Source organism: Siniperca chuatsi, linkage group LG7 (genome assembly GCF_020085105.1).
Source record: "Siniperca chuatsi isolate FFG_IHB_CAS linkage group LG7, ASM2008510v1, whole genome shotgun sequence".
NCBI lineage: Eukaryota > Metazoa > Chordata > Actinopteri > Centrarchiformes > Sinipercidae > Siniperca > Siniperca chuatsi.
In genome coordinates, this window is record NC_058048.1 from 23,617,308 (window position 1) to 23,641,350 (window position 24,043).

Here is a 24,043-nt window from a genome sequence, read left to right on the forward strand (position 1 = left end):
ATATTTATTCCATCGCACAAATGTAAGAGTTTGTCCAAACAGCACCTTATAACACATTAAAATCTAGCTCTATTCAGCACTGAAGCTACAGTAAAGGATAAGCGCTTCTGAGGGAACCAGACAGCCATTCTTCTTCTAAATTTGCATATCCTACTGAGACACGCTTGGCTTCAGATTCAAAAGGACAGAAAAAGAAACAAACATACAAAAGCAAAGCTCATTCACCAAGCTTTTGTATCTGAATAATCCAAGGCTCTCAGTCTCAAATATTTTGCTATGCCAATGCAAGTAGGCGTCCATATTTAATGTATAGAAATGTTTAATGGCTGGTTTGGTTGACATTGTGAATGAATGGAGAGATTAAGACATGACCATTTTAGTAACATACTCTAGGATTGCAACATCTTGGCTGTTTCTGTTCTAATCGAAAAATAAAATTGAGCCAAGGGGTATTTTTGCTGACTGATTCATTCCTAGGCTCTAATGCTCTTAAAAAGAGCTTGCAGAGTTGCATGTTGTTGCTATCATGGAAGTGATGCACTTTGTGCTGATCCCTAAATAAGATTTCATCCCCTGCTCCATGGATTAGGGTGGTGAAAAGATTCAGCTGTAACACATTATCTTCTCCACATGTGAAAAAATGGAGAGGAAGCCATGGCTTTGAGACTGTGATATGTCTGTTACAGTCTTACACTGCTCTTCACACAGTCTCTCAAATTTCAAGGTCTGTTGTAACAAATGAAACCACCGGAGGAGAAGATACACAGGACTTACTTCAGTCAAGTTTTGAGACTGAGTAAGCTTGCTGCCGTGGTCTCTGCTTTCTTACACTGTCAACTGGAGGCGACAGAACAAAAAAGTATAGTGGCACCAGATATTCCACCACACACTGTTCCCTAGATCCTTCTAATAATAGTATGCAGTGGAGATGGCCACCTGACTGTATTCTAAACTGTCATCTGCATTTTCTGCACTTTGGAGGAAAATGGGCTAATTTATTCATCATCTTAAATTTTTTATTGTGTCTTTATTTCCTCGTATTTACCATACTTGCTTGCACCAATGAAGACATGCCAACACAGTAAGGCCCCTTTTAGACATACACCTCCGTACGTAATGTGAAGCCAATTTTACATGTCCAGCTCATGTCTGAATAAGTTCAAGTCACTTTTCCGTACTGTAAAAGTTACGATGGCAATCATAAGTCTGAAATGAATGCAGTCATATTAATGTAAAGGTGAAACATGCACAGACAGATATTAAATACACATCATGTTCTGCCTTTAGAGTACTGTAATACATTTACTGTAATAAGTTTTCTTGTGTCAGATCAGTTCTTTCCCCTCAAGCTGCGGGCAAAAGAGTTCAAGAACAGAACAAAACAAAACAAAACCCTTGTATAACCACAGCAATAATCAGACCAGCATTTCCACCCTATATATTGATTATTACTACTGTTATGAAAACCCAACAAAAAGCTTTACATTAGAGCATATAGGAATTCAATATGCACTGTTGAAACACAAAATAAGGAGCATAATTCTCTAATAAATGACGGAACTGACTGACGGGTTCACTGAGGGAAGCGGTAGCAAGCTTCCCGTGCACTCACGATGGTCATTAATTCAATATTCAACAAAAAATAAAAAGTTTTAAAATCCATCAGTGATGCAGCCAACACTCCTATTTCTTGATATCATTACTTTTGAACTACTGTTACTATCACTGTTCTGAAGCAGTGAGACCACATACACTCTTGCGCTCCAAATGCATGCAAACATCGCTTTCCTGTCATGTCTGAATAAAGCTGTAAGAAACATTTACATAAAAGTCACCGATGTCTTAATGACCAAAAGCCCACCAAGTAAGGTGTGGGACTGTGCTGTTCATTCTCACACCTTCTTGGGCATTACATGTAGGTAATGGTGAGGTGGTTCATTAAGCTGAGCTGATGGTGTAGCAGTAAGGTTTCCTCAGCTGAGTGGTCCAGGTAGACGGCCTTGATGGCTTCCCACACTGCAAAGCTGGGGACGTGTGGTCAGGCAAGGGAATTTTCAACAGTTCTGTGCTGTCGCTTGCACGACCTATCATCTGAGCAGAAACAGGTCAAGTCATTCTTTGTCGCACCTCTACACTTCCTCAAGTGTGCTAAACTGCAGTTATATGGATATTGCAGTGCTGCTCAGTCACAGAGGTGAGGTCAATAGTGTGAACAATTTTTTTTAAATGGAATTAGTGGTGGCTACTTTGTGGCAGAATTAATGTACTGGGGTACCAGCATTCATTTACAGGAAGAAAGAGCAGATGAAATTGACATAATGGTGGTTTTATAGTCTTTACAATTCGGCGCAAACCATTTTTCTACACAGAAAGAGGGGCATGAAGTGGCCAGCCACAAAGTTAAGATTTCCACAATCATATAAGAAGAAGAAAGAAATTTACTCCATAGAATGTCACTGGGATCTCTATTTGTAGCTCACTTGAGCCTCTGGACCTGCCCTGCCTTTCTGCTCAAATTAGCTTTTCACCTTTAATTACCCAGTGTCTGGCGTGGCATGGAGTCAAGACAATGTTGCACACACCCATTAACACAAAAATCCTGTTTGGAGAAAACAAATGCCTTCTGCTTCCCTTTTTGAAGTTCGTTTAACAATGTCCTCGAGCCACCATTTTCCAACGTGTGAGGAAGTGCCGGCAAACAAGACATCCATCAAATTGACAGACAAAACAAATTACAAGGCAAACAGAACCTTAATGTGTCACCACAGCTAATGGTGTCAAGGCTGGCTGGCAGTAGACCCAGACACTCGCATGCTGCTGGTGTCACAGTCATATGGCCTTGCTCTTCAACTCACAAAATGCCCTGACTGAAGAGGAGAGAGGCATGACTTCTGGTATGACTTCTCCGGTATTAACACCTTACACACTATTAACAATGCATCAAACCTAGATTCATAAATGTCCATTAAACCATAGCGAGTCAGAACAAGAGGCTTTCATGCAGGTATGATCTATCTGTACTGTGGCTTGTGCTCACAAGTGAGATTATTCTTTAAATGAATGATGCAGTCTCCCTAAAGCCAATAAAAGTGTAATTACATGCCTTGGGCCTTGGTGACAAAGCCTGTGCTGGTGACAGCTATCTGGAAATGAGGAAGAAAGGATTACCTTCACTTTTCATCTAGCTTTGGCATGATCATCTCTCCACAGGGGTCACCTTGGACGAAATGCCACAATTTTACCAGTCATTAAACTCTTAATCCAGCCTCAGTGTGCAGACTTCCATCTCATCTTTCAAAGCATCCATGGTCTTATATCACTTCATGCTGCCATTGCATCATGGCCACCCATTACAACAGAAAGCAAAGGTGAGAAACCTCTGCTGGAAACGTTATGACACAGAAGAAACCATAGATTGAAGTTCACAGTAATTCAACATTTTCTCATTTCATACATTTTATAGGCTTAAGCAGAAAATGATCCTTGGCAGGTAAAGCAATATTCTGAGTATTACTCTGTTTTACGCTCATTGCCTTTGGGTTAATATTCTGCAAGTTATTTTGGTCTCTGCAGGAAATCGTGCTCTCAAACCTTTGCAGGGCATCAGCTGGAAGATTGCAGAGACCACTTGTTAATATTCGTATTGCTGTATTTGCAAAGCAGAGCCATTCCATATTCAGAGATAGGGAGATATTTTTCATGGCAGGCAAACTGAACATGATAAATTGGACAATAAACACTCTAATCCAGCAATACAAAAGTGCACAGAGGCATAATGCTGCACTAAATATGACTTTACAATGACAACCTGTAAAGCAACACTGCCAGTCACAGGAGCACAGCTCTCACAAATATGGTCACACGCACACGCAGGTGCTTATTATACAATTACTTGTTTTTATAATTGAAACTTATATGGCGTAACAGCTGAGTATAAGCCCAAGTAGTTGGATTTCTTCCTGTGACGAACATAATGAAGGACATTATTTCACCCAACCTACCATTAGCCATTATGCTTGTTTTCATATATTCTCATATTGTCAACACACTATATTCCAAAACATATCCTGCTGGGTATTTTGAGTTCTTTTTTTCATGTTTGTGTTGAAAATGCAAGAAAACACTGTAATAAGTAAATATAATATAACTGGGCCCGATTCAGATGTTTGCATGTGTGCAGTGTCATTGGAGTTCCAATCAAAAGACAGGAAGCGCAAAATCCATCCAGAATACATCTACAGTTGTCGATTCAACATATTGAAAAAACAAACTAACAAAAACTCTTGTCACAACAACCAAATTACACTGCCACAAGCTGATTTTAACAGCACATATAATCAGGCTTCCTAAAACACCTAACTTATAATGCCTATAATCACCTCATAACTTGCTTCAATGCAGTTAGAAGACTTTCAGACAATTAGCACATGCTAAGTGTATTTGGCCCTGTCAAATGCAAGAACAATAGTCTTTGGATTTTTATATATACTTATACCCACACCATGACATGATCTATTATATTCTCATTTCAAATAAACTGTATTAAATAATTCATTTTAGGGATAATATCTAAAACTATTGTGACCTTAAGACGCACAATCAGCCTTTAGCAAATTTTCCTTATTCTACTTTTACTGTAAGACCCAAGATTATGGTTTTGAATGTTTTTCAACAAACTGGATGCTACGTTAAACTCTCTTGAAACAACAACTCACAACTTGGAGGCTTCCATGTTCATAGTTTCAAAACTGCTTCCTGTGTCTGCTCTTTCAGCATGAGAGACAGACATACTTGAGAAAACTGAATATTGTGCTGCCGGAGTTCAGTGCTGGTGGTAACTCAATAATGGCAACTCGCTGATAATATGGTCATATTTAAACATGACCGATAACGCAGCTGTGATTTGAATCAATCAATCTTAGTAATGAGAACAGGAAGTTAATCCATTGTTATGCATTATTCGTCTGTAAATTAAGGTCTTTGGGGTTAATTAATTACTAGTGGGCTAAGGACAATGTTAATTATGCAGCACTAATATAGGGCAGGTAATAACATACTTGAGAATGTCCTTCTCAACTCCAGTTTCCAGTTCTTCTTCAAGTAGAATAGCAGATATATCCTGACAGTTCTGTTTTTCTACAATGTCTTCTTCACAAAAACAGATATCATCACTGCTTTAGGTTGATCTGCATTAGAGTTTGTTGTGATGGCACCTATCTTTGCTTTAAACCGAAAAAGCTAAAGACCCCCTTATAACAGAAACTACCTCCTCCATCCTGGGATAATAGCTTTTTACAATTTCTTGTAAATGTAACGAATGACAGCCCCCTCTGATTATCAGATTTAAGCTTCACCCAATCACCCAAAACACTTTTTCCAAGCCCACTGATTGATTCATTTCCTCATCATTGTTTGGGTGGAAAAATTATTTTTACTTTGAAATAAGCAAAAGGATGACAAGCTAATTAGTCATCTATATGATTACTTTACTGATTACTATTTCAAAAGCAAAAAGGCAATGCAATTAAGTTATATAAAAAAATTTAAATTCCTACTGCAAAGTTCAGTTGATACAAATACATTTTATTTTAAGATTTGGAACAGGAGTCTATGTTTTTGTACCCCTGCTGAACTGTGCATGTCTAACTTGGCACTTGACCTGGTGGGTTTGGCCCAAAACAAGTCTGAAAACGAATTTACTTCAGATGCCAATGAGCATTGTTTGATCTTTACATCTGACATAATCTTTACAACTGCAGTATGATAGAATACATACTACAATAATCATCATGAATGCACAGCTAATGAGGAGCTTGCTCTCATTTTAGTCACAGCAGCAAACAACTGTCTTCTGCTCAGCTACTGTTTCTCAAAGAAATTAATCTGTTTCAAAGAGTAACAAAAAGTGCTAACTAGGGATGTAAATTTTAAGCAATTTCCTTAATCAGTAAAAAATTAATTATGTGTTGATAATTTACTTGTTCAGTATTTCACAAAAAACAATTTTTTTCCCTAACCTAACCAAATGTTTTAGTCACCTAAACCTAACAACACGTGGAACACAGAACAGAGGCCCCAGTCTCCAGTGTCAGTCATGTACATTGTATGCCTGACCATCAACCCTGACCTCCTTCCAGTGAGGTAACTAACAAAATAGACCACGCAACAATTAAGTTAAATAAGGAGTTTCAAATTCACTTTCATAAATGATACTAGAACCCACCCAAAAGACACGTTTTAACTGAACAGCATCTGCCATTTTGGTGACATCTTTGTGATGGCAAGAGAGGGGATCTGGATAAGTCACATGCTAATGCAAAATGTAAAGAGGGCCTTTGTAGACACCTTAATCTGGCAGTGAAAATCCCTTGCTTCATATAAATACTGCACTGACATATTTCCCACAAAGCCAGAGCTTTTTGCTGCATCTCCTGGGGTCCAAAATGACATTCAGCATCTGGTTAGACATACTTTCTACAGCGCTGGCGAGAGGCAAAATGTAGCCTCCTTTCCTTTCCATGGACCCACATCTGACCTACCAGACTGCCTACATCTACTTTAAAGAACCATACCATGGTGCATTTCGGACTTTTTGCTATCACTGGAGGTTATTCGTGTGTTTAACAAACTTTGTGTGCATATGTGCACACAGTGTATGCTTTGAGGATCACATTTTTTGCTCCTACTCCCTAGTCTTTTCATGTTGAGTATCTGCCAACAGAATTATTTTTGTTTGAAATAAACATTTTTGTTTCTTCTTAAATATACAGCTGCACACTTAGTGCACTGTGCATTACTAAGGCAATTTATATGATTGACAACTAAATAGCTCTATTATTGTCCTGTAGTATTTTGTATAATATCCATAGAGCAAAGCTATCAGTGTGGATTTATTATAGCTGGAATTTCTGGTCAGGTTTTAGACAACCCCAGCATGAAAGCATGAGCATACTCCAAGTTCAAATGACGTTTATGCCTATGCCACACATGTCAACAAACTGTCTTGATAGCAGATCCTGACTGTTTCAGGTTGCCACTTGAAGAGGAGCGATTATGGCAACTTCCCATTTGTGGTAACATCATGTGCATACCCTCTATAATATTACAGCGACTCCTTGATTTGTATAAAAGCCTATCCTCCTCACTTCTATTGCAGTTAACAGTGTATTGTGCACACCAATTCAATCTGTGCATCTTATTTGGAGGTTCCTTGAATAAAGGGAAAGAAATTTGAGAGTCAAAGTTAACTGTTGACCTTGGAAACTACATGTTGACAAAGCAATTATTAACTCAAGGTCCACTTAAAAAAGAAAGATTGTTCACCAGTCGGCTGTCACAGGTGCTAATACACTAGTCAGAGTTGAGCACTGTCAGCAGAACATTCATAACAAAATACAAACGGGAGATTACATTGCCATCTGACTGAAGCATAGTGCTGGGGTTTTATTAACTGATTGGGTCAGTTTAACACCATCAAACTAGAGGCCATTGTCTATTAAAGACAGGTACAATCTCTGTTAATGACAGGAATGCAGAATAACACCAGTATGTTCCTTTAAGCTATGTTCCTGCATTAGACTGTTCCCTTTTTTTTTTACGTGTACCTCCAGCACAGGCGGCCTTATCTGCATCCCAGCTCTGTGCTGGCACAGGAAGAGACTGTTGCTTGACACACAGTATTGGACAAGACAGTAACATGGAACATTTAGAGGAGGATGGAGAGGGTACCGTCGCACCAGGCTTGCCAGCTGTGATAATGATGTATAATTTAATTGAAGGCTGTGCTTCTATCCTCCATAGAACTCAAACTGCTCTGCTCTTGTCAATGCATTATTCAGGCTAATGGTGACCCTGAAATAGAAAAAAGCTTCTTATCTCTTTAAAGTTTTATTGCAGAGAGCAAAGAGAGGTAAGGAGGTATATGAAAAGAAAGTGAGTTAGAGCAAGACAGAGAGTCACAGATAAGGTAAAAAAAGCTTACTGAGATATAGTTCTGTCACTGACATGCATTGTGAAGGATTCCTGTTTCTGACCATGACAGCGTCATCTTCCTGGCAACAGTAGAAAAATTCAATTGGGCAGAGACTGTGGTGTTACTCTATCCTTAGCTGCTGACATTTCCAAGGAAATAATAAATATTTCCCAAAAAGAAAATGCCTTGGACGACAAGTTAAAGAAGAAGCTTTAAACACTCTCCTCTGCAGCCTACCTCAGTCCTTTTGCTGCATTACAAATATTCAAATCAAAAATTTAAACAGCAAAACTTGTATTCCATGACGATCATCATGATCATCAGCATGACCATCATCATCATCTCTATTGAGCGAATGAGAGAAGCAAGAGGGAAAGATATGGAGCGCAGTAAAGCACCCATGCATACACTATTACACGTAGACCATCTTCACATGGGATCAAGCAGATACTCTGCAAGTTGGTTGTAGCCAAGTCAGGGAATGACAGGGTGAAAGGGTCCTAGGCAGTAAAACACACCCATTTCTATCCATCACGCTAAGTTGTCATATTTACAGTCTGAAATTCACCCATAAAACACTGTTATTGTAAAGTGTAATTTCCACTGCAATTAGAAATCAGCTTCATTAGAGGATGTGTGACTGGAATGTGGCAATTAAGCTGCGCTGTATGGCAAGTGGGTTGGGAGCTGGAATGGTGAAGAGGAGGAAGTGCAATACCCAGTGATGGCACTTTACCAATTTACTGAATCAGTTATTTCACTGCCTCAGTCTATAATTGCCCACAATAACAAATCTTTCAATAAGATTAATCCAATATGCAACTTTTTTTAACCTTATGATAAATCCCTCATTTAAAAAGGTTAGGAAAGCTATGTGTTAAAAGATCATTTATACGTTTAACTGTATAATCAAGATTATTTAACCTGATAATAGTGTAGAATTATTATTATTATTATTATTATTATGACTGGTAATTAGCAAAGTCATGTTAACAAAATTAGTGTGTAACAAATACATGATACAAATATTATTACCAATATAAAAAATAACATTTTTTTAGACCATGTTGCACTAGGAGTGATTTACAGATATTTGAAGACTAAGAATTGGAGAAACTGAGTTGTGTAATGATTTTACGTTCTATGACTCACCAAATGTCCTTGGTTGGAAGACCTTATCTAATAATCCTTACAACAGACACATTTTTACATTCAGTTGCATTTAGGCTGTTTAGCTTTAAGACAACTGTATCTTGGAATTGGTGAAGTTCATTGAGGTTAAATAGGTTCTGGCTTAATAGGGCAATTTAAACATAAGTAAAATCAATTACAAACCAACATGTAGCTTTTATAAGAATGATCTTTTCTCTCTTATCGGTCCGCCGTCCATGGGTGGAAAAGAAAACACAGCAAAACTAGAGCTTATACGAACTCAGGACACCTTGCATTGCCAACACGCATGCTAGAACATTGTTGTATTAACTGAAGATGGGTTATTCTGCTGAACTGAATTAGAAAATGATAATATCAATACAAAGAGATCCAGACAAACGCCATTCAAAGTTCAATATACAGGGTTACACAATAATTTGCTGTAAAATTATTCAAACAGAAAAAGAAAGCCAAACAACACATACAAACATACTGCAGGTCAGAGGCCTAAGACCAACTAATAGGTGTATAGACTTATTTCAATTTTGACATGTCACAGTAGGAAAAGCACAGGTGTAAATAATAAAATAAATGATGGCTGAATTTCATTTAGCTGCACAGGTTCAGGGTGCTGGTATTGTACATGCTGGCCCATTGTCATGTTGTTTGTCAAATTAATTAATGATATGTTAATGTTACAGTAATTGTGTTTTCAGAATTCTCAACATTTGAATGCATGTGTCTATAGATGTATGTCGCACAGTTTAGCATAATTTTTTACAGTACTTTATAGTAAGACAGAAAAATGCCATGATACAATCACACAATAATTATTTTCTTAGCAATGGATTTGATTTGGTAACAGCCGTCTGCCGCACTAAATTGGGTGGCAACAACATTTACCTAATCTTGACTCAATCCTGTTACCACTGTATCTGTAATCTCGCCCACACTTGCTTGTACACATTACATTTATTTCTAACAAGACGTGGGAGTACAAAATTAAGGCAAGTACATTTGAGAAACTGATTATTCTCAACTTGCAGTGGCACAAAGCTTAATGATGTAATTGGATTGAACGAGGAACAGCAGGCGTATTTTCTGCCTTTCTAGCCTTTTTCTTCATGATTGAGTAATTATGAAGGAGCAAAGTCTGCTTCATTATAGATGTAAACATTTTGTTTATAATGTCAAGTGTGTACATTTTTACATTAGCAGAAAACGATTCTCAAAGTTCTCACCAGTGAAACCAAACTGAGTCATATTATGTCAGCAAAACGTCACAGGAACAGATAGTGAGTAATTTTCTCCTTGCTCTATGACAGCCTTCACTGTGTTCCCTGCCCCAAGACACAAGTCAAAACATATTAATTGAAAGTAATGACAGTGATTTAATTTTTCTGTCAGGCTGTTGCCTAATTTTCCCCCCATTAGTTTGTATTTTATTTCTATCCCCGCAGCCAGTTCTGCCTTCCTGCTAGGGCCAGGGCATGAGTGCCATATTGGGGGGTTGGGGATGATATCCATTTATAGTAATTCTACATAAAGGGAAGACGGGTTCATAAAATAATGACCTTAAGTCTTAAGAAAAATATTCAACCCATGTTGTGATACTAAACCTCCCAGAATAACAATACAATGACATGCTGTAAGCGTAATGTTTTTAGCGCCAGCTAACAGAAACTAAAGGTCTTAAGTAACTTATGGTAATATTCACCCCAACATGTAAAACAAACAATACAATATCTTTACTCAAGCAGCCAAAACAATGACTAACATGACTAAACAGTTAATCTAAGAAGAAGCTGCTAGAGCACTAATCAAATTAGGTAAGAACACGACAGAGTAATGTGTTGCCGGTATGTACACCGCAGTGGAGATACCATCTATGAATATGAAGCTTAAAAGAATAATTCCACTTTATTTAAACTTGGGTCTTATTCTCAGTAGCTCAAAATGCTGCAACATCGCTAAAAAAAGTCAGACTGAGCAACAAACACGAGCAGGCAACAGGACAACAGTTTAGCCATATTATCTACCACTTTATTAGAAAGTAAAAGTGTAAGTGTTATCTTTTAACAATACAAGTTTCTCATTGAGTTGATCATTAAATAGTGATTTTAAATAGTTAAATAATTTAGAATAAGAATTGCAAATTCTATTAGAATGGAGGTAGCCTCAATAAATGTTGATAAGGAACATTTTCAGTCCACAGTAGATGGTTGCTTTATTCTTTTTCACGGTCTGAGCAGCCCTGAATAGCACTTACTAATTGCACAGTTATGGAGTATGTGCAAACACAGTGATGAAGTAAGCAATTTGGGCTGTTGATCTGTAGTAGGCTACACTATTCCTGTGTGAGTAGGAAGCGGTAATATTAATTCCTGCTCTCCTCTCCTGGTCTATAAATCTGATACTCTCTCACTCCCATCCCAGATGGTCAGATACACAGCTGTGGGAGATAGAGGAGTGTGAGTGGTATTTCTGTAATAGGTGTTAGTCACTTCTTTTTACCATTACTCTTTCACTGACTGCCTCAGCAGGCCCCTGTTTAGTAAATCAGTTGTTGAGAACATTACAAAAAATGACCCTGTTCTTAAATCTGGGCTAGTCTACATATCGTTTGTCTTCAGAGCTCTATGTGAAAAGAGCCAGGTTTCTCTCCACCTGGCACTGTCTTCACATTACCATTTATTGTATTTTGGTGGGATCGTAATACATCCAATTGGATTTCCCCCCTGTTGCCAGGCTCACTTCAATCTCTGCTGCCCCTGTTCTGGGCACCTGTGTGATATTGGTTATGGAGGCTTTCTCTGCAGGGTGGTATGAGAATATAAAGGAACAGTAATTTGCTGGATTCTGGGTGATGTCAGACATCATATGATGCATAGGAAGGATATAAAGTGTGCATGCGCCAACGTGCATGCTGCCTGTTGCCATTGCAAAGAATTTCCCCTCGGGGATCAAAAAGTATTTCTGATTCTGATTCTGAAGTAAGTGGGTTGTTTCTGGATCACAAGACCTCCAAAAGTAGTGCTCCACTCTCTAGAGATGGGATGACAATAAATAACATTCTGTGGCAACCTTCACCATGCCACAGCTCGTACACCTGGTGTTAATCCACTGACTACCCACAGTCAGCATACATCAGGCTGTGCAAGGATGGCTGAAAGTCAAAGTGAAACACAGTTTGGTCACACAGAATCATAAATATACAAGGAACTTATCTATACAATCGTTCAAAATTGTATTTATTTTCCATTTGTTTGGTCTTACATTGTCCCATGGTGTGGTACAGTAGCATGCAAGTGGTCAATTTGGGAATACACCTTTATAGTACGTCATTCATTTCCGTATCTTATTAAACCTTCCTAGTGTGTTCTTAGGGAAAGTTTGTAAGTCTAGGCTTGACAGCGACAGTAGCTGATCTGTAAAAGATTATAGCTTTGAAGCTTCGAGGACGGTTATAGCACAGCACAGGAAGCAGTCTATTTAGACTGCAAAAGTGGTTTGATAAATGTCTAAGGACGTTTTGATAATTGGTCAACTTTGGAACAACATTGTAATCTGTTGTGATTGACATGAATTATATGCTGCTCTTTGTGTGAGAGCAAAATGCAAACTTTCTACATCCACCTTTCAGGCATACAGAGGGTGAGTGTTGATATTCAAAAGATAGAATTTGGGTGGATATTACTTCAACCACACTTGAATCAGTGCAGCTTGTGTTTAGAATTATATTTATGGCAAAGGTTGTACAGTTTGAGAAACATACGTTTTAACAACCTACAATTATTGAGTCACAAATTTAGTGGTCTTTTAGTACACTGGTAAAATAAATACTGTCGATGTATAACATAAAGCTCAGCCATTTAATTTCTAATGAGTGTGTTCTTAGCTACAGTGGTGTGAAAACATTTTTGCCCCTTTCCTGATTTCTTATTTTTTTGAAGAACAAAAGAAGAAAAGAAGAACAAAATGAAGACTTTGGAGTGGTCTAGTCAAAGTCCTGACCTGAATCCTATTGAGATGCTGTGGCATGACCTTAAAAAAAGCAGTTCATGCTCAAAAACCCTCTAATGTGGCTAAATTACAACAATTCTGCAAAGATGAGTGGGCCAAAATTCCTCCACAATGCTGTAAAAGACTCATTGCAAGTTATCGCAAACGCTTGATTGCATGCAGTTGTTGCTGCTAAGGGTGGCCCAACCAGTTATTAGGTTTAGGGGGCAATCACTATTTCACACAGGGCCATGTAGGCTTGGATCTTGTTTTCCCTTAATAATAACAATCTTAAAAAAATTTAAAAACTGCATTTTGTGTTTACTTGTGTTATCTTTGACTAACATTTAAAATTGTTTAATGATCTGAAACATTTAAGTGTGACAAACATGCAAAAAAATAAGAAATCAGGAAGGACAAACACCTTTTCACACAATTGTATATAAGTAGTAACAATAGGAAGCATATTGATAATTTAGCTACGACTGTGCAGTTGTAAATGACATAAGCATGAAAATCATGATGTGATATATGATAATGAATAGCAATTTCCAGTCAATGTTAATTACTGCTCGTGAGAGAAATCCAATGACACTATGCTGGCACACAAATAAAATGTTAAATAGTTATTCCCACCCAATATCTTCTATAGTTAATCCATAAACATTTGTCAGCCCTGCACAGATCTTATCTTAATTACGGAAAATATTAGTCTTTCTAAAACGCGTCACAAAATTATAATAAAGCAAGCAAGGTTACAATTGGCTATGGAATGATTTGTTCAACTGTGCACAGATAGGGATGGCGTCTATGGCCTAATTACAACAAGGGAGGTCACTGCCCTCCATTTCACCAGAGGCCAGTAATAGCTGAGATTTCATATTGAATTTACCCTTGGTTTACAGATTGCTGATTCATATTTGCACAAAACACATCAAATTCCAACCTTGAACACATCTTACCCATCATTTCATATGAGTCAAAAACTGGGCTGAAAATGCATGTTGTTTTTGAAAAGCTCTGGCAAAATAAAACTTGTCTCTCTCATAGGTTGTTATCACATTGACAGCAAACATCTGGAAAATGAAATGATTGGGAATTTGTATGACCTATTTCATATGTAAACTAACAATTTATACACATATGAACTGATTACAGTAAGAGGACATCGAAAAACATCATGTACCCAATATTTGAGTGTGTAATATCAATCTGAGAACATGGTCCAAGTCATTAAAGAGTAACTAAACCCCCAAACCATTTTTTTTCAGCTGAAAACCAATGTACATGGGTATTTAGTAGTGTTGTTGATGGATTCAAGTGTAAAACTTGACATTTTAGTGCAAAGTATTTGAATTCTACATATTGATATAAATATGCTAAACTAGGCAGTGCTGATCAAATATGAATCCTGATTCTGTTACTGCATTGCCTATTTCCCACCTCAAATGCTTTCAGAAACACATTTTAGTCTACTGTTTAGTTGTAATTTGTGAAAGATTGTGACCAGGCTGCCATTTTTTCCTGCTTGAAAACGACCAAGCACTGCCCCATCACTCAGCGCTACGTAACGTCACGCGTTTCGTTGTTCTGATTGGTTGTAGGTCTATACAATTGCACCCCCTCCCAGCGCTGCCCTTGTTGATACTTTTTTCATGTTCTAGAGGCGTTTTTTGATTCTCCAGGGTAGAGGCACTTCAGCCAAAACTTTGGGGTTTAGTTGCTCTTTAACTTAGAACTTCTGCAAGGTAATGATGCATGTCAGTGAGAAGTGCATGGACACGGTACAAGGAGGGTTTAAAAGAGATGCATTTTAAGAAATGTAATGTAGAGAACGGGTGAGGCAGAACAAGAGCAAAAGCAAAGTGGCAAGGAATCATTAAATAGATCACAGTGGTGACACTGCCTCTTTGAAGACATACACATCCCACTGAGCGTGAGCCTCGAGTGCTAACAATGCCGATAGGCTGCAGAGAGCATCTCTCAGCCTTCTCACTGAGCACTAGCACTAAGATTAGAGGTTCCTTTAATCCGACAAAGGGGATTAAATGCTACAAGAGAGGCGAGAGGACCGCTCCCACGGAGGGGCTGAGATGAATTATTAACACCTCTCCTCAAGACTAGTGATCTAAGTCTTTAAACCAAATATCAGAGTTCTGAGACACTGGTGGCATGTCCTGCCAACCAAACATTCCAGGATAGGCAAGACACTGCCACACAGAGAGGGCAGGGTGTGTGTGTGTGAGTATGTGTATAGAGAGTGGAGGGGTTTCAAAATAGACCATTAAATGATAGCAGCAGAATAGTAAAAGGGTGATGAAAACACTTAAAAGTATGAAAAACATTAAAGTGTTCATTGTTTGACAGCTTTACATTGGCTAGCACTGAAAAGTTAGACAAAACCATTCAGTGGACATAAGTGGCCATCACTTCCTCCTATGCTAAAAAAAAAAGGTCAACTTCATTTAAAACACACCTCTGCTACCACAGTGAGTCATAATTGTACCAGAGGAAGAACATTATGTGCAAGTCCAGACTTTAACATATATCATATGTTGGCGCAAAACATCCAAAAGTGTTTCAAGGCAAGGTTGGTCTGTGATGAGAATGTGTCATTCAAAATTTTAACACTGTCCCACCCAAGATAATCTGAAAATGTCCATCAAATCTTCAATTCATTTAAAAACATACAGATACAGTGCAGCTCAACATTTCAAACCCAAACTTATGAATAAATACTACAAATGTAAATCATAGTTGCCCTTCATCACTTACCCCCCTTGTTCCATCTGCCTTTAGTCCTTGCCTGATAGGTGAGTTCGGGACAGCCAGACAGCACCAAGAGAAAAAAAACAAGTTCAAACACAGAAAGAAATCCAGACTTTGCCCTGGAAAACATGTCCAAGAGTTGCTGGCAGCCGAGTCACTTTCACATGGCTGTGTTTCCTCCTAGAGCGGCGCGGCTGTGGCGCATGGTAACCCACGCGTGGGCTGTCATCATCAGTCACGCTGGTGTCAGCAGTGGGTTTCTAGTCCTACCATGCTGCTCTGTGATGCCCCGGCTGGGTGCTGGTCTTCACTGATGCTGGAGCTCCGAGTGAAGCCACATCTCTCCCTTCTGTAAGCTCTGCCTCACCAGAGTGCACGGGAACCAAAAGGGAACACACAGCTTGCCACGCGACGGCACAGCTCAACTACGCTCGGCACAGTGCATAGGAACTCGCTCTCACTCAAGATCTCACACACACCCTCACACACACACTCCCTCTCTCTCCGTCTCTCTCACGCTCACTGCTGCCACCGCTGTTGATGCCGACGCTGCTGCTGGAGCTGCTGCTGAATTATTTCCTGCCCTCCTCACTCTGGGTTTCAGAGGGAATTCATTCCTCTGCGCTTTTGCCTAGAGCTTCACATCGTGGAAGAGACGAGAGGTGGTAGCACAATCCACCTTCTGCCCTCTAGAAAGACTTCTTTAGGGGTGTGGTGGACTGAGGTTGTCTGGTAGTGTAAACCAACAAACAGTAGGAATAACAGGTAGTTGTTGAGCAAAGGAGGGAGAGAAAAGACAAGGTCCATATTTGTAGAAATACTCTTTATCCGTAAGACATGTGCATGGAGATTGCATCTACCTTCCCAAAGTTAGGGGCTAGGCTTCACTAGGGGCAATGGAGCAAGAAGAGAAGGAGAAAGAGAGGGCAGGAAGAAAGGAGCACTCTGGTGGGGAAATTGTAGGGTTCTCGCCTATTGACCCATCCCCCTCTGCTGTGACAGCTCATGGTCGAAAAAGTGTACTAAATATCCCTGGACCAGTGCAGACAAAGTCAAACAAAATCATTGTGGAGAAATTTGTTTATTTGGAACATGTATTAGAAACTTCCACATGTAATAAAATCATGCTACTCCACAAGCCCTGCAACTGATGGTTGTCTTTCTTTGAAAACTGCATTTCCTATTGCCCAAGGTGACATCTTCAAATTTCTTGTTTTTTTCCCCCAGGCAACAATCCAAAACTTAAAGATATTAAATTTACATTATATAAAACAGATAAAAGAAGCAAATATTCACATTTGTGATCAATAAATGACTAACGATTAAGCAATTATCAGAATTGTTAACGATTCGGTTAATCGACTGATCATATCAAAAGAACTATCACATATCCGATAATCCCATAAAAATTTATAAGATTTTTATCATTGAAACAAACTACTGTAGCTGTCTTATAACACAACCTCCTCACAGTCACTCCTCCAAATTAGCGCCTGTGGCAGTGCTGCAGGAACCTGTTAGCAGCCACTGCAAGAAAATGAACATATTTATGTTAAAAACTGGAAAATCTCAACTTCTCCAATACACCAGAGCCAAGATAAACATTTTAAATAAAAAAATTAAACAAGCATATTAAAACCATCCATATTCTAATTGATAACTAGATACAGCCATGATTTTGTAAGACCCTGTTTTTTGGAGGCAAGGCCCACTCTTTATCAAGATACCAGCCACATTTCTCTGACAGAGCTCCAAGGTCGTTATGTTCATAAAACAGGTACTTCACACGCAGGGAGTATGAACAGGCTGTCTCGTACACACACTATGGCTTTAATGAACTAATTACAGCTTCTGAGGAAACCCATGATCAAGTCCATCATTTTTTATATACAGTGCAAATTAATATCTTGAATCCACACATAATCTTCACTCATTTCCTACCTGCCCCCCTTCACGCTATCTCGCTTTCCCTTCATAACAACCTGCAACGACACCAGGAACTATAATTAAGCTTTCTGCACATGAGGAAAGAAATGTGTATTTTCTCTAAGACACCAGCAGGAGCATCTGTTGGCAATACATATTTCCGATGACAGATAAACAAGCGCAATGTTTGCTTCTCTCTGGGCTATTACACCGTAGCTAAAGTACATAATTCTAAAGTATAACAGTCCCCTGTTAATTGAGTTATAAAATTACAAAGCAAATCTGCACCATACAAGGTAAATTCAAACCTAATGCTACAATATATCTTGCTGCATGTCTACACCTCTAAGTAGGAGTTTTTCATCAATAGCCTGGAGCTTTTTGTGTTAAACAGTAATACTCAGAGATTATTCTTTTTGCATATAAAGAGCCTGGTGTGGTACCTTGGGCTCCAAATTTAAAGGATGCTGGCAAGGCTAAGCACCGAATAGCATATATGCAAGCGGTTAGTAGAGGACGACCAGAAAATACATGGAGCATGTGGTACAGCTTGTGCTAAATAGTTAGTGGTCTACAGTGACAGCTTGTTACAGTCTGTGTCACATGGCTGTGCTCCTTCATAAGCCACTGGTGTAGATCAAGAACCTTGAAAATAGCAATCATTGCTATAATGGTAGTAGTGTTGTTGCAACTACTGCACAGTATTCATTTACACATTACACACAACCACAAAAGGTTAGCATTAGTCTAACTCTCACACTGAACATCAAAGAGCTAAGAGTTATTTTACGTTTACCAAACGGCTGGCTAATCTAAAAGCCAGTATGCATCAGGCTCCCTCTAATAGGCAGCTAAATGACACAACAACACATTAATCTGTAGCAGATATATTAACAGTTATGTGGAAAAAGTTCTTAATACAAAGTTCAGAAACAGAAAAACAGCACAGATGTTCCAAAAACAAACTCTGCGCGTGTGTCATCAGTCGATAAAAGGGACATACTTTGATGTTTACTGCCTCTTGTGTAAAATTAGTTCACACAGACATAAATCTGGTGAAGTGTTGCTGGAATTAGCATTCAGTGTCTTTGTCTAAGGTCCCTTTGAGCCCATTACACTAACCATTCAAAGTTGTTTTTGCTTCAAAATACTTTCTGCCTCTTTAACACAGTACTAAGAAACAGAATTGGGAAAAAGGAGAGGGAATAAGAGGGATAAGAGGGGAACCTGTGCAGTGTGTGATAGTCAAGACAGATGTACAGAATGTTGTTGTATTGTTGAGTAGTGTACTGTCACCAAAAAAGTCACTACTACTGTGGAAGGAGTAAAGCGGAGTAGAGTGGAGTGAAGTGGAGGGGATGTGGGAACCCATACATCCATACTGGTAAGTCTGACAGCTTATCACCCCCAGACAAGAGCCCCCTGGATAAATGTGGTCAAGCAGGAGAGGAGCCCAGCTTCAGCAGTGATGGGGTGCAGGACAGTGATAAGGATGAAGCTCTACTGGGTGAAATGGGGGAGCGAGGCAAGGGGCCCCGGGCTGAGAAACTCAGCCAACAGCAATGCTCATTCCAGCTCTCGCTGGCTAAACCTCTTAAAAAATTTACACATAGGCATTCACCATACTCAGCAAATATAGGTTACAGCATGCGTGTGTCTTAAGTGCAATTGTGCATGTGTGTGAGAGAAGACAGAGCACATTTGCACGTCTTACAACTCTCCCAAAAATGGAGAGTGAGTGTAGAGTAGAAAGAGTTAAAGAGTAGACAAGAAGGAGTAGAAAGAAGAGAGACAGAGAGAAAGAAAATGTCTTCTTGATGTTTTTCCGACGCCGGCCTCTTGAAAACACCATGAAATTTGCTTTTTAACAGGAAGTGACAGAGCGAGCACCATGAATTGATCCCCTGATGGAGATCTGGCGCTTTGTGTAGTCGTTTTCTCCTCTGCGCATCTGCCTGCCCAGATACTGGATAATCTACTCGCTCCCGGCATTCCTAATCCAACCATCCATCCCCATTCACTCCGCCCATGTGTGTCCCAGCAGAGGACAGGGGTGTAGTTTGGAAGTCTATAATGGAATAGATTTGGTTGTTTGTCTCTCTTGAAATGACTGTTGTGCAGCAGTGAAATGATTATTTCTCCTGCAATGCTAATCTCTGGGTAATGATTAACGTTCTAATTAGAATTTACCAGAGTCAGAGCCCAGAAACTTTCAACCAAATAATCAGTGGTGGAACCTTTCTTTTATTAGCAGCTGAATGCTGTCTTTTAGCATAAATTTTAATTCACCAATACTGGTGCAGCAAATACTGTATATCAAAGACAGGACATCCATGCCAGCCTGTTTTTATACATTTTAATTTTCACTCAAAATTTATAGATTATGGTCGACAAAGCAACATACTCCCAGTATGTATCCTGGCAACCAAATGTTAATGATCATAAACAGATTACGGCTCTGTCAGCCAATTCAAATAAGTAAACAAGCCAAACTAGAAAAGAGCAGTGCTTGTATAAAACAATTCATAAATATGATTGTAATGTACATACTGTATGTGCTTGGCTGGTCTGTCACTGTGAAAACTGGAAATCATTATGGCTTGTAAAGCAATGTCCATTAAGGAATGTACTCCAGTTTGATTTTGATTAAAGGTCACGCCAATTTTTAATTACAAAATTACATAAACAACCATCCCTAAACAATGAACTGGTATATCATTTCCTATTAAATCAGTTAGAATTCAACAATTACTGTGTTTGTAAAGAGCAAATGTATGTGCTTCCCTCAAACTCAATATGGATGATCTAATTTTGTAAACTAATCAAAAATGTATTGTGTTCTGCACCTCGATAACATGCTGTACTAAACAGCTCTTCAATCAAACTGGCATAGATATAGGCATCCATATGTAAATTTTATATGTAACCATTCAGAAACAGGCTGGGCTTGTTATAATGTACATGAAAACAGCAATTGAAGTCAAAAGTGTGGCGCAAGCTGAAGGTGCAATTACATCAGGAATAAATTCCTTCACAATCAATCCTTTATACCGCATAAACTTGTGCACAGAATGTGTCTGTGAATGGTCCCGCAAGTCAAAGAACAGAGAGGTAATAAGAATCAGAATGAGTTAGTGATGGCTGTCATAAAATATGGCAGGGGCTTCTATTTACAACCTGTAATAAAACTGCCTCTGCCGCAATTTATGGAGATGCCTGCCCCACAGAGCTAAACCCTTTTTGCCAAGGGCATGTTAATAACCTCCATAGTGCATTCTGAATATATTGGCAGATGGACATTTTGTCTAATAGAGTATTGCACACAACTGGAAAGCAGGCGCTAAAAAAAGCAACAGTGTCATGCTTAGATGGTATTCTGGTGGCAGCGTGGCTCCTGCCTGAGGCTTTCCTTATCTCTGAGACCCACCCAAACTGCTACCATGTGCTGAGCTTTCCTTTTGTCTCCATACTCATCAATCCCTTGTCCCCCTTTACACCAAACAACTTTTTCCCCTTAACAGCCAACTGACAATGTTAAAACCTTATTAATAGGATCACACACTTGAATTATGGACAAAAATGTTATGTAAAATATTACTTTAATATTAACATGGGTTGGACACACATTACAAAGCTGGTGCAAGTTTGTTACTTTGCTATTTTGTGTTATTAAATATTTCATTCATCATGTTTGCAGTGCACTAGATGTCTGAGGATTGCCAATATTTTGATAACAGAATATTCATAATAATTCATCATTACTATTTTCAATAGTACATGTAATAATACAATACACAGGACCTTTAATACTCTGACCTTTCAAGTCATATAATACTGTGTCTGACAAAACTGTAACGTAATTTTTTACCATATTGTGCAGCCGCCTGTATTTTTTCAAATAAAGCTTTGACAGTCACAACAGTTACAGTAGTTAAAACCTTTATGTCTTTACGCTCAGGAAAGGAAATACAAAACACCAAAATATCTTTAATCCTGTATACCACACATGCATACAAAAGCTGTAAACCGTGAAAACATCTTTCAACAGGTAGCATGAGACTGGAATTACACACAGGGACCATAATGCTAACTAATGGGGTACTGTAATGGGATTAGTATGATTGATTATACCATAATTGTAAAGGTGCATGATATTAGAATAATGTTTTAAATGCTTTTTTTTACCAAATCGCTTTGAAGTGATCAAGAAAATACAGCATAGCATAAGAAAATATGCTTCCCAAGAAAATCTCAAGAAAACTAGGCAGAAGTGACATTATAGTTCAGGAAAACTCTGGCAACCAGAGCAGATACGTGATGCAGACATTAACAGAAATAATTCTTACCCTACTTTAAGCCATTACAGCATGAACAATGTTTGTTTACAACATTCACAATGCAGAGACTGCGCTACAATTGAAGTGCATTATGAAACTGTAATGAGAAGAATCAATTTATTGCTACTCTAGTCTCCATTAGTGGGGTGGAGGGGAACGGTACATGGAAAGATGTGGACAGTGCTCCTATCCCCACTTTGGCTGAGGAGTTTCACCTGATCACTGGTCTCACTGGTGAAGGTCATCAGCTCTGTATGCCCTATATCACACTCTCAATTAAATAACAGGTTTGAAGAGTCCCAGCTCTCAACTCTCTCTCTCTCTCTTTCTCTGTGTCTCTCTCATATCTCAAAACACTATAAAATCTCAATTACACACTCAGCTGTGGTCTGCAGAAATAAATGTATGTTTTCTGACAGTGCACATTAATAGAATGTAGCAATACTAGTTTGTAATTATTCGTATGTTCATCGCAAAGTCCTGCAAGATGCTGGTATAATGACGCTATTAAAATGACAGTAACATACAGGCTGCTTCTGTCACATTTAACAGAACACATCATTGTCATCATTAAGCTATCACAGATTGCAGTTACGGCAATGAGTATGATAAATAAATTAAACAAAATAAATGAACCTTCCATGACGGAAACGTGACTAAGATCCAATGTTCCAGGAAATAAAGAAGTTTGTGCGCAGTTGCTCAGTTAAGTTCAATATTTCAAAAGATACATTTAACTCTGATTACTATGACAACATAATTATGCAGTACAATGGAGTTGCAGCGTATTAACCACACTATTACAAAATGGAGTAAAAAGTAAAGGGGATAGAAATGCCAAATAAGTTTTAGAAGCATTTTTACTTGAAAGCTGACATGTTGCTGCCAATAAATTCACCAGCCTGTGATCCTTAGAAACAGGCCAAAGCTGTCACAGTCTCCACCGTCAAAGGAGGTGTATAGTTCTGCTAAACTGACCAGCACTACATCACTATGTTAGTGGTGGAACTTAACTTTTCTTATCAAGTACTCAAAAGTAATCGTAATGACATTCAAAAGTGGTTGTCCAATTATGACAGCAATGACAAACTACTGATAAAATAACACATGACATTATCAAAGATAATGATATCAGACAGCCCCTACATTATACTGTTGAGTTCTCAGTCTACACTTTGGTTGCTCAGCTAACATTATAGTTTTACAGACTGATAGAGACGGATATCCATATTCAGATCTAGTAAAATGTATTCATTTTTATTGGCAAAAGCTGATCAAATCTGCTGGTGACTATTGTCAATTTAGCTGATTGTTTCCAGTTAAAAATATGAAGCTTGATAATATTAACATCTTAACAAGCATCATGTTGACCTGTTATATGACCCTAAGGAAAACAACACTTCAAGTCGTCATGAATTCATGTGAAGGTAAGTATAATGTTACATTTAGCTTAAATTATGGCTTTAACTTTATTTTCTTTGTATTGTACAGTTTAAGATCAGAGTGCAGATTATTTTACTTTCATGCAGAAACTGTCAAAGTTATTTCAACTATCAGTATTTTCAAGATATACTACACACACGTTATACCATTACATCCTTTACACTCTAACAGTTGGAACATTAATGTACACAACACAGTACATCCACCCATTCTGCATTTCATGAACTGGTGCAAAAAGTAGAAAAGAACCATAATAGATAATGTTATGGAAAGGTGAGAAATGGGCTGTACTTATCTGAAGTCGATGTGCCACTAGACATAAATCATTACCTCAGTTTAGCTTCAGGCTGTTGCACAGTCTCATTCATTTGAATACTGTACATTTGCAAACTACTAGACTGTTGGCCAATCGATCATCAGCTGTATACAGTCTGGAGGCTTG

General features: G+C 38.5%; 1 protein-coding gene across 13 annotated transcripts in view; it reads right to left on the bottom strand.

Annotated features, from left to right (window-relative positions):
• robo2 (roundabout, axon guidance receptor, homolog 2 (Drosophila)) overlaps positions 1 to 24,043 on the bottom strand; it is a 328,885-nt gene that overhangs the window by 264,488 nt on the left and 40,354 nt on the right. For 3 of the 13 annotated variants that reach the window (XM_044202719.1, XM_044202725.1, XM_044202718.1), the window contains exon 1: positions 15,902 to 16,406. The exons of 4 other annotated variants lie outside the window; for them this stretch is intronic. In XM_044202719.1, coding sequence (XP_044058654.1) covers positions 15,902 to 16,025 — 124 coding nt within the window. In that variant the 5' untranslated portion in view covers positions 16,026 to 16,406. Of the gene's footprint in view, positions 1 to 15,901; positions 16,412 to 24,043 lie in introns of those variants that run through there. 6 more of the 13 variants (XM_044202730.1, XM_044202729.1, XM_044202727.1 and 3 more) reach the window with 5 other exon arrangements.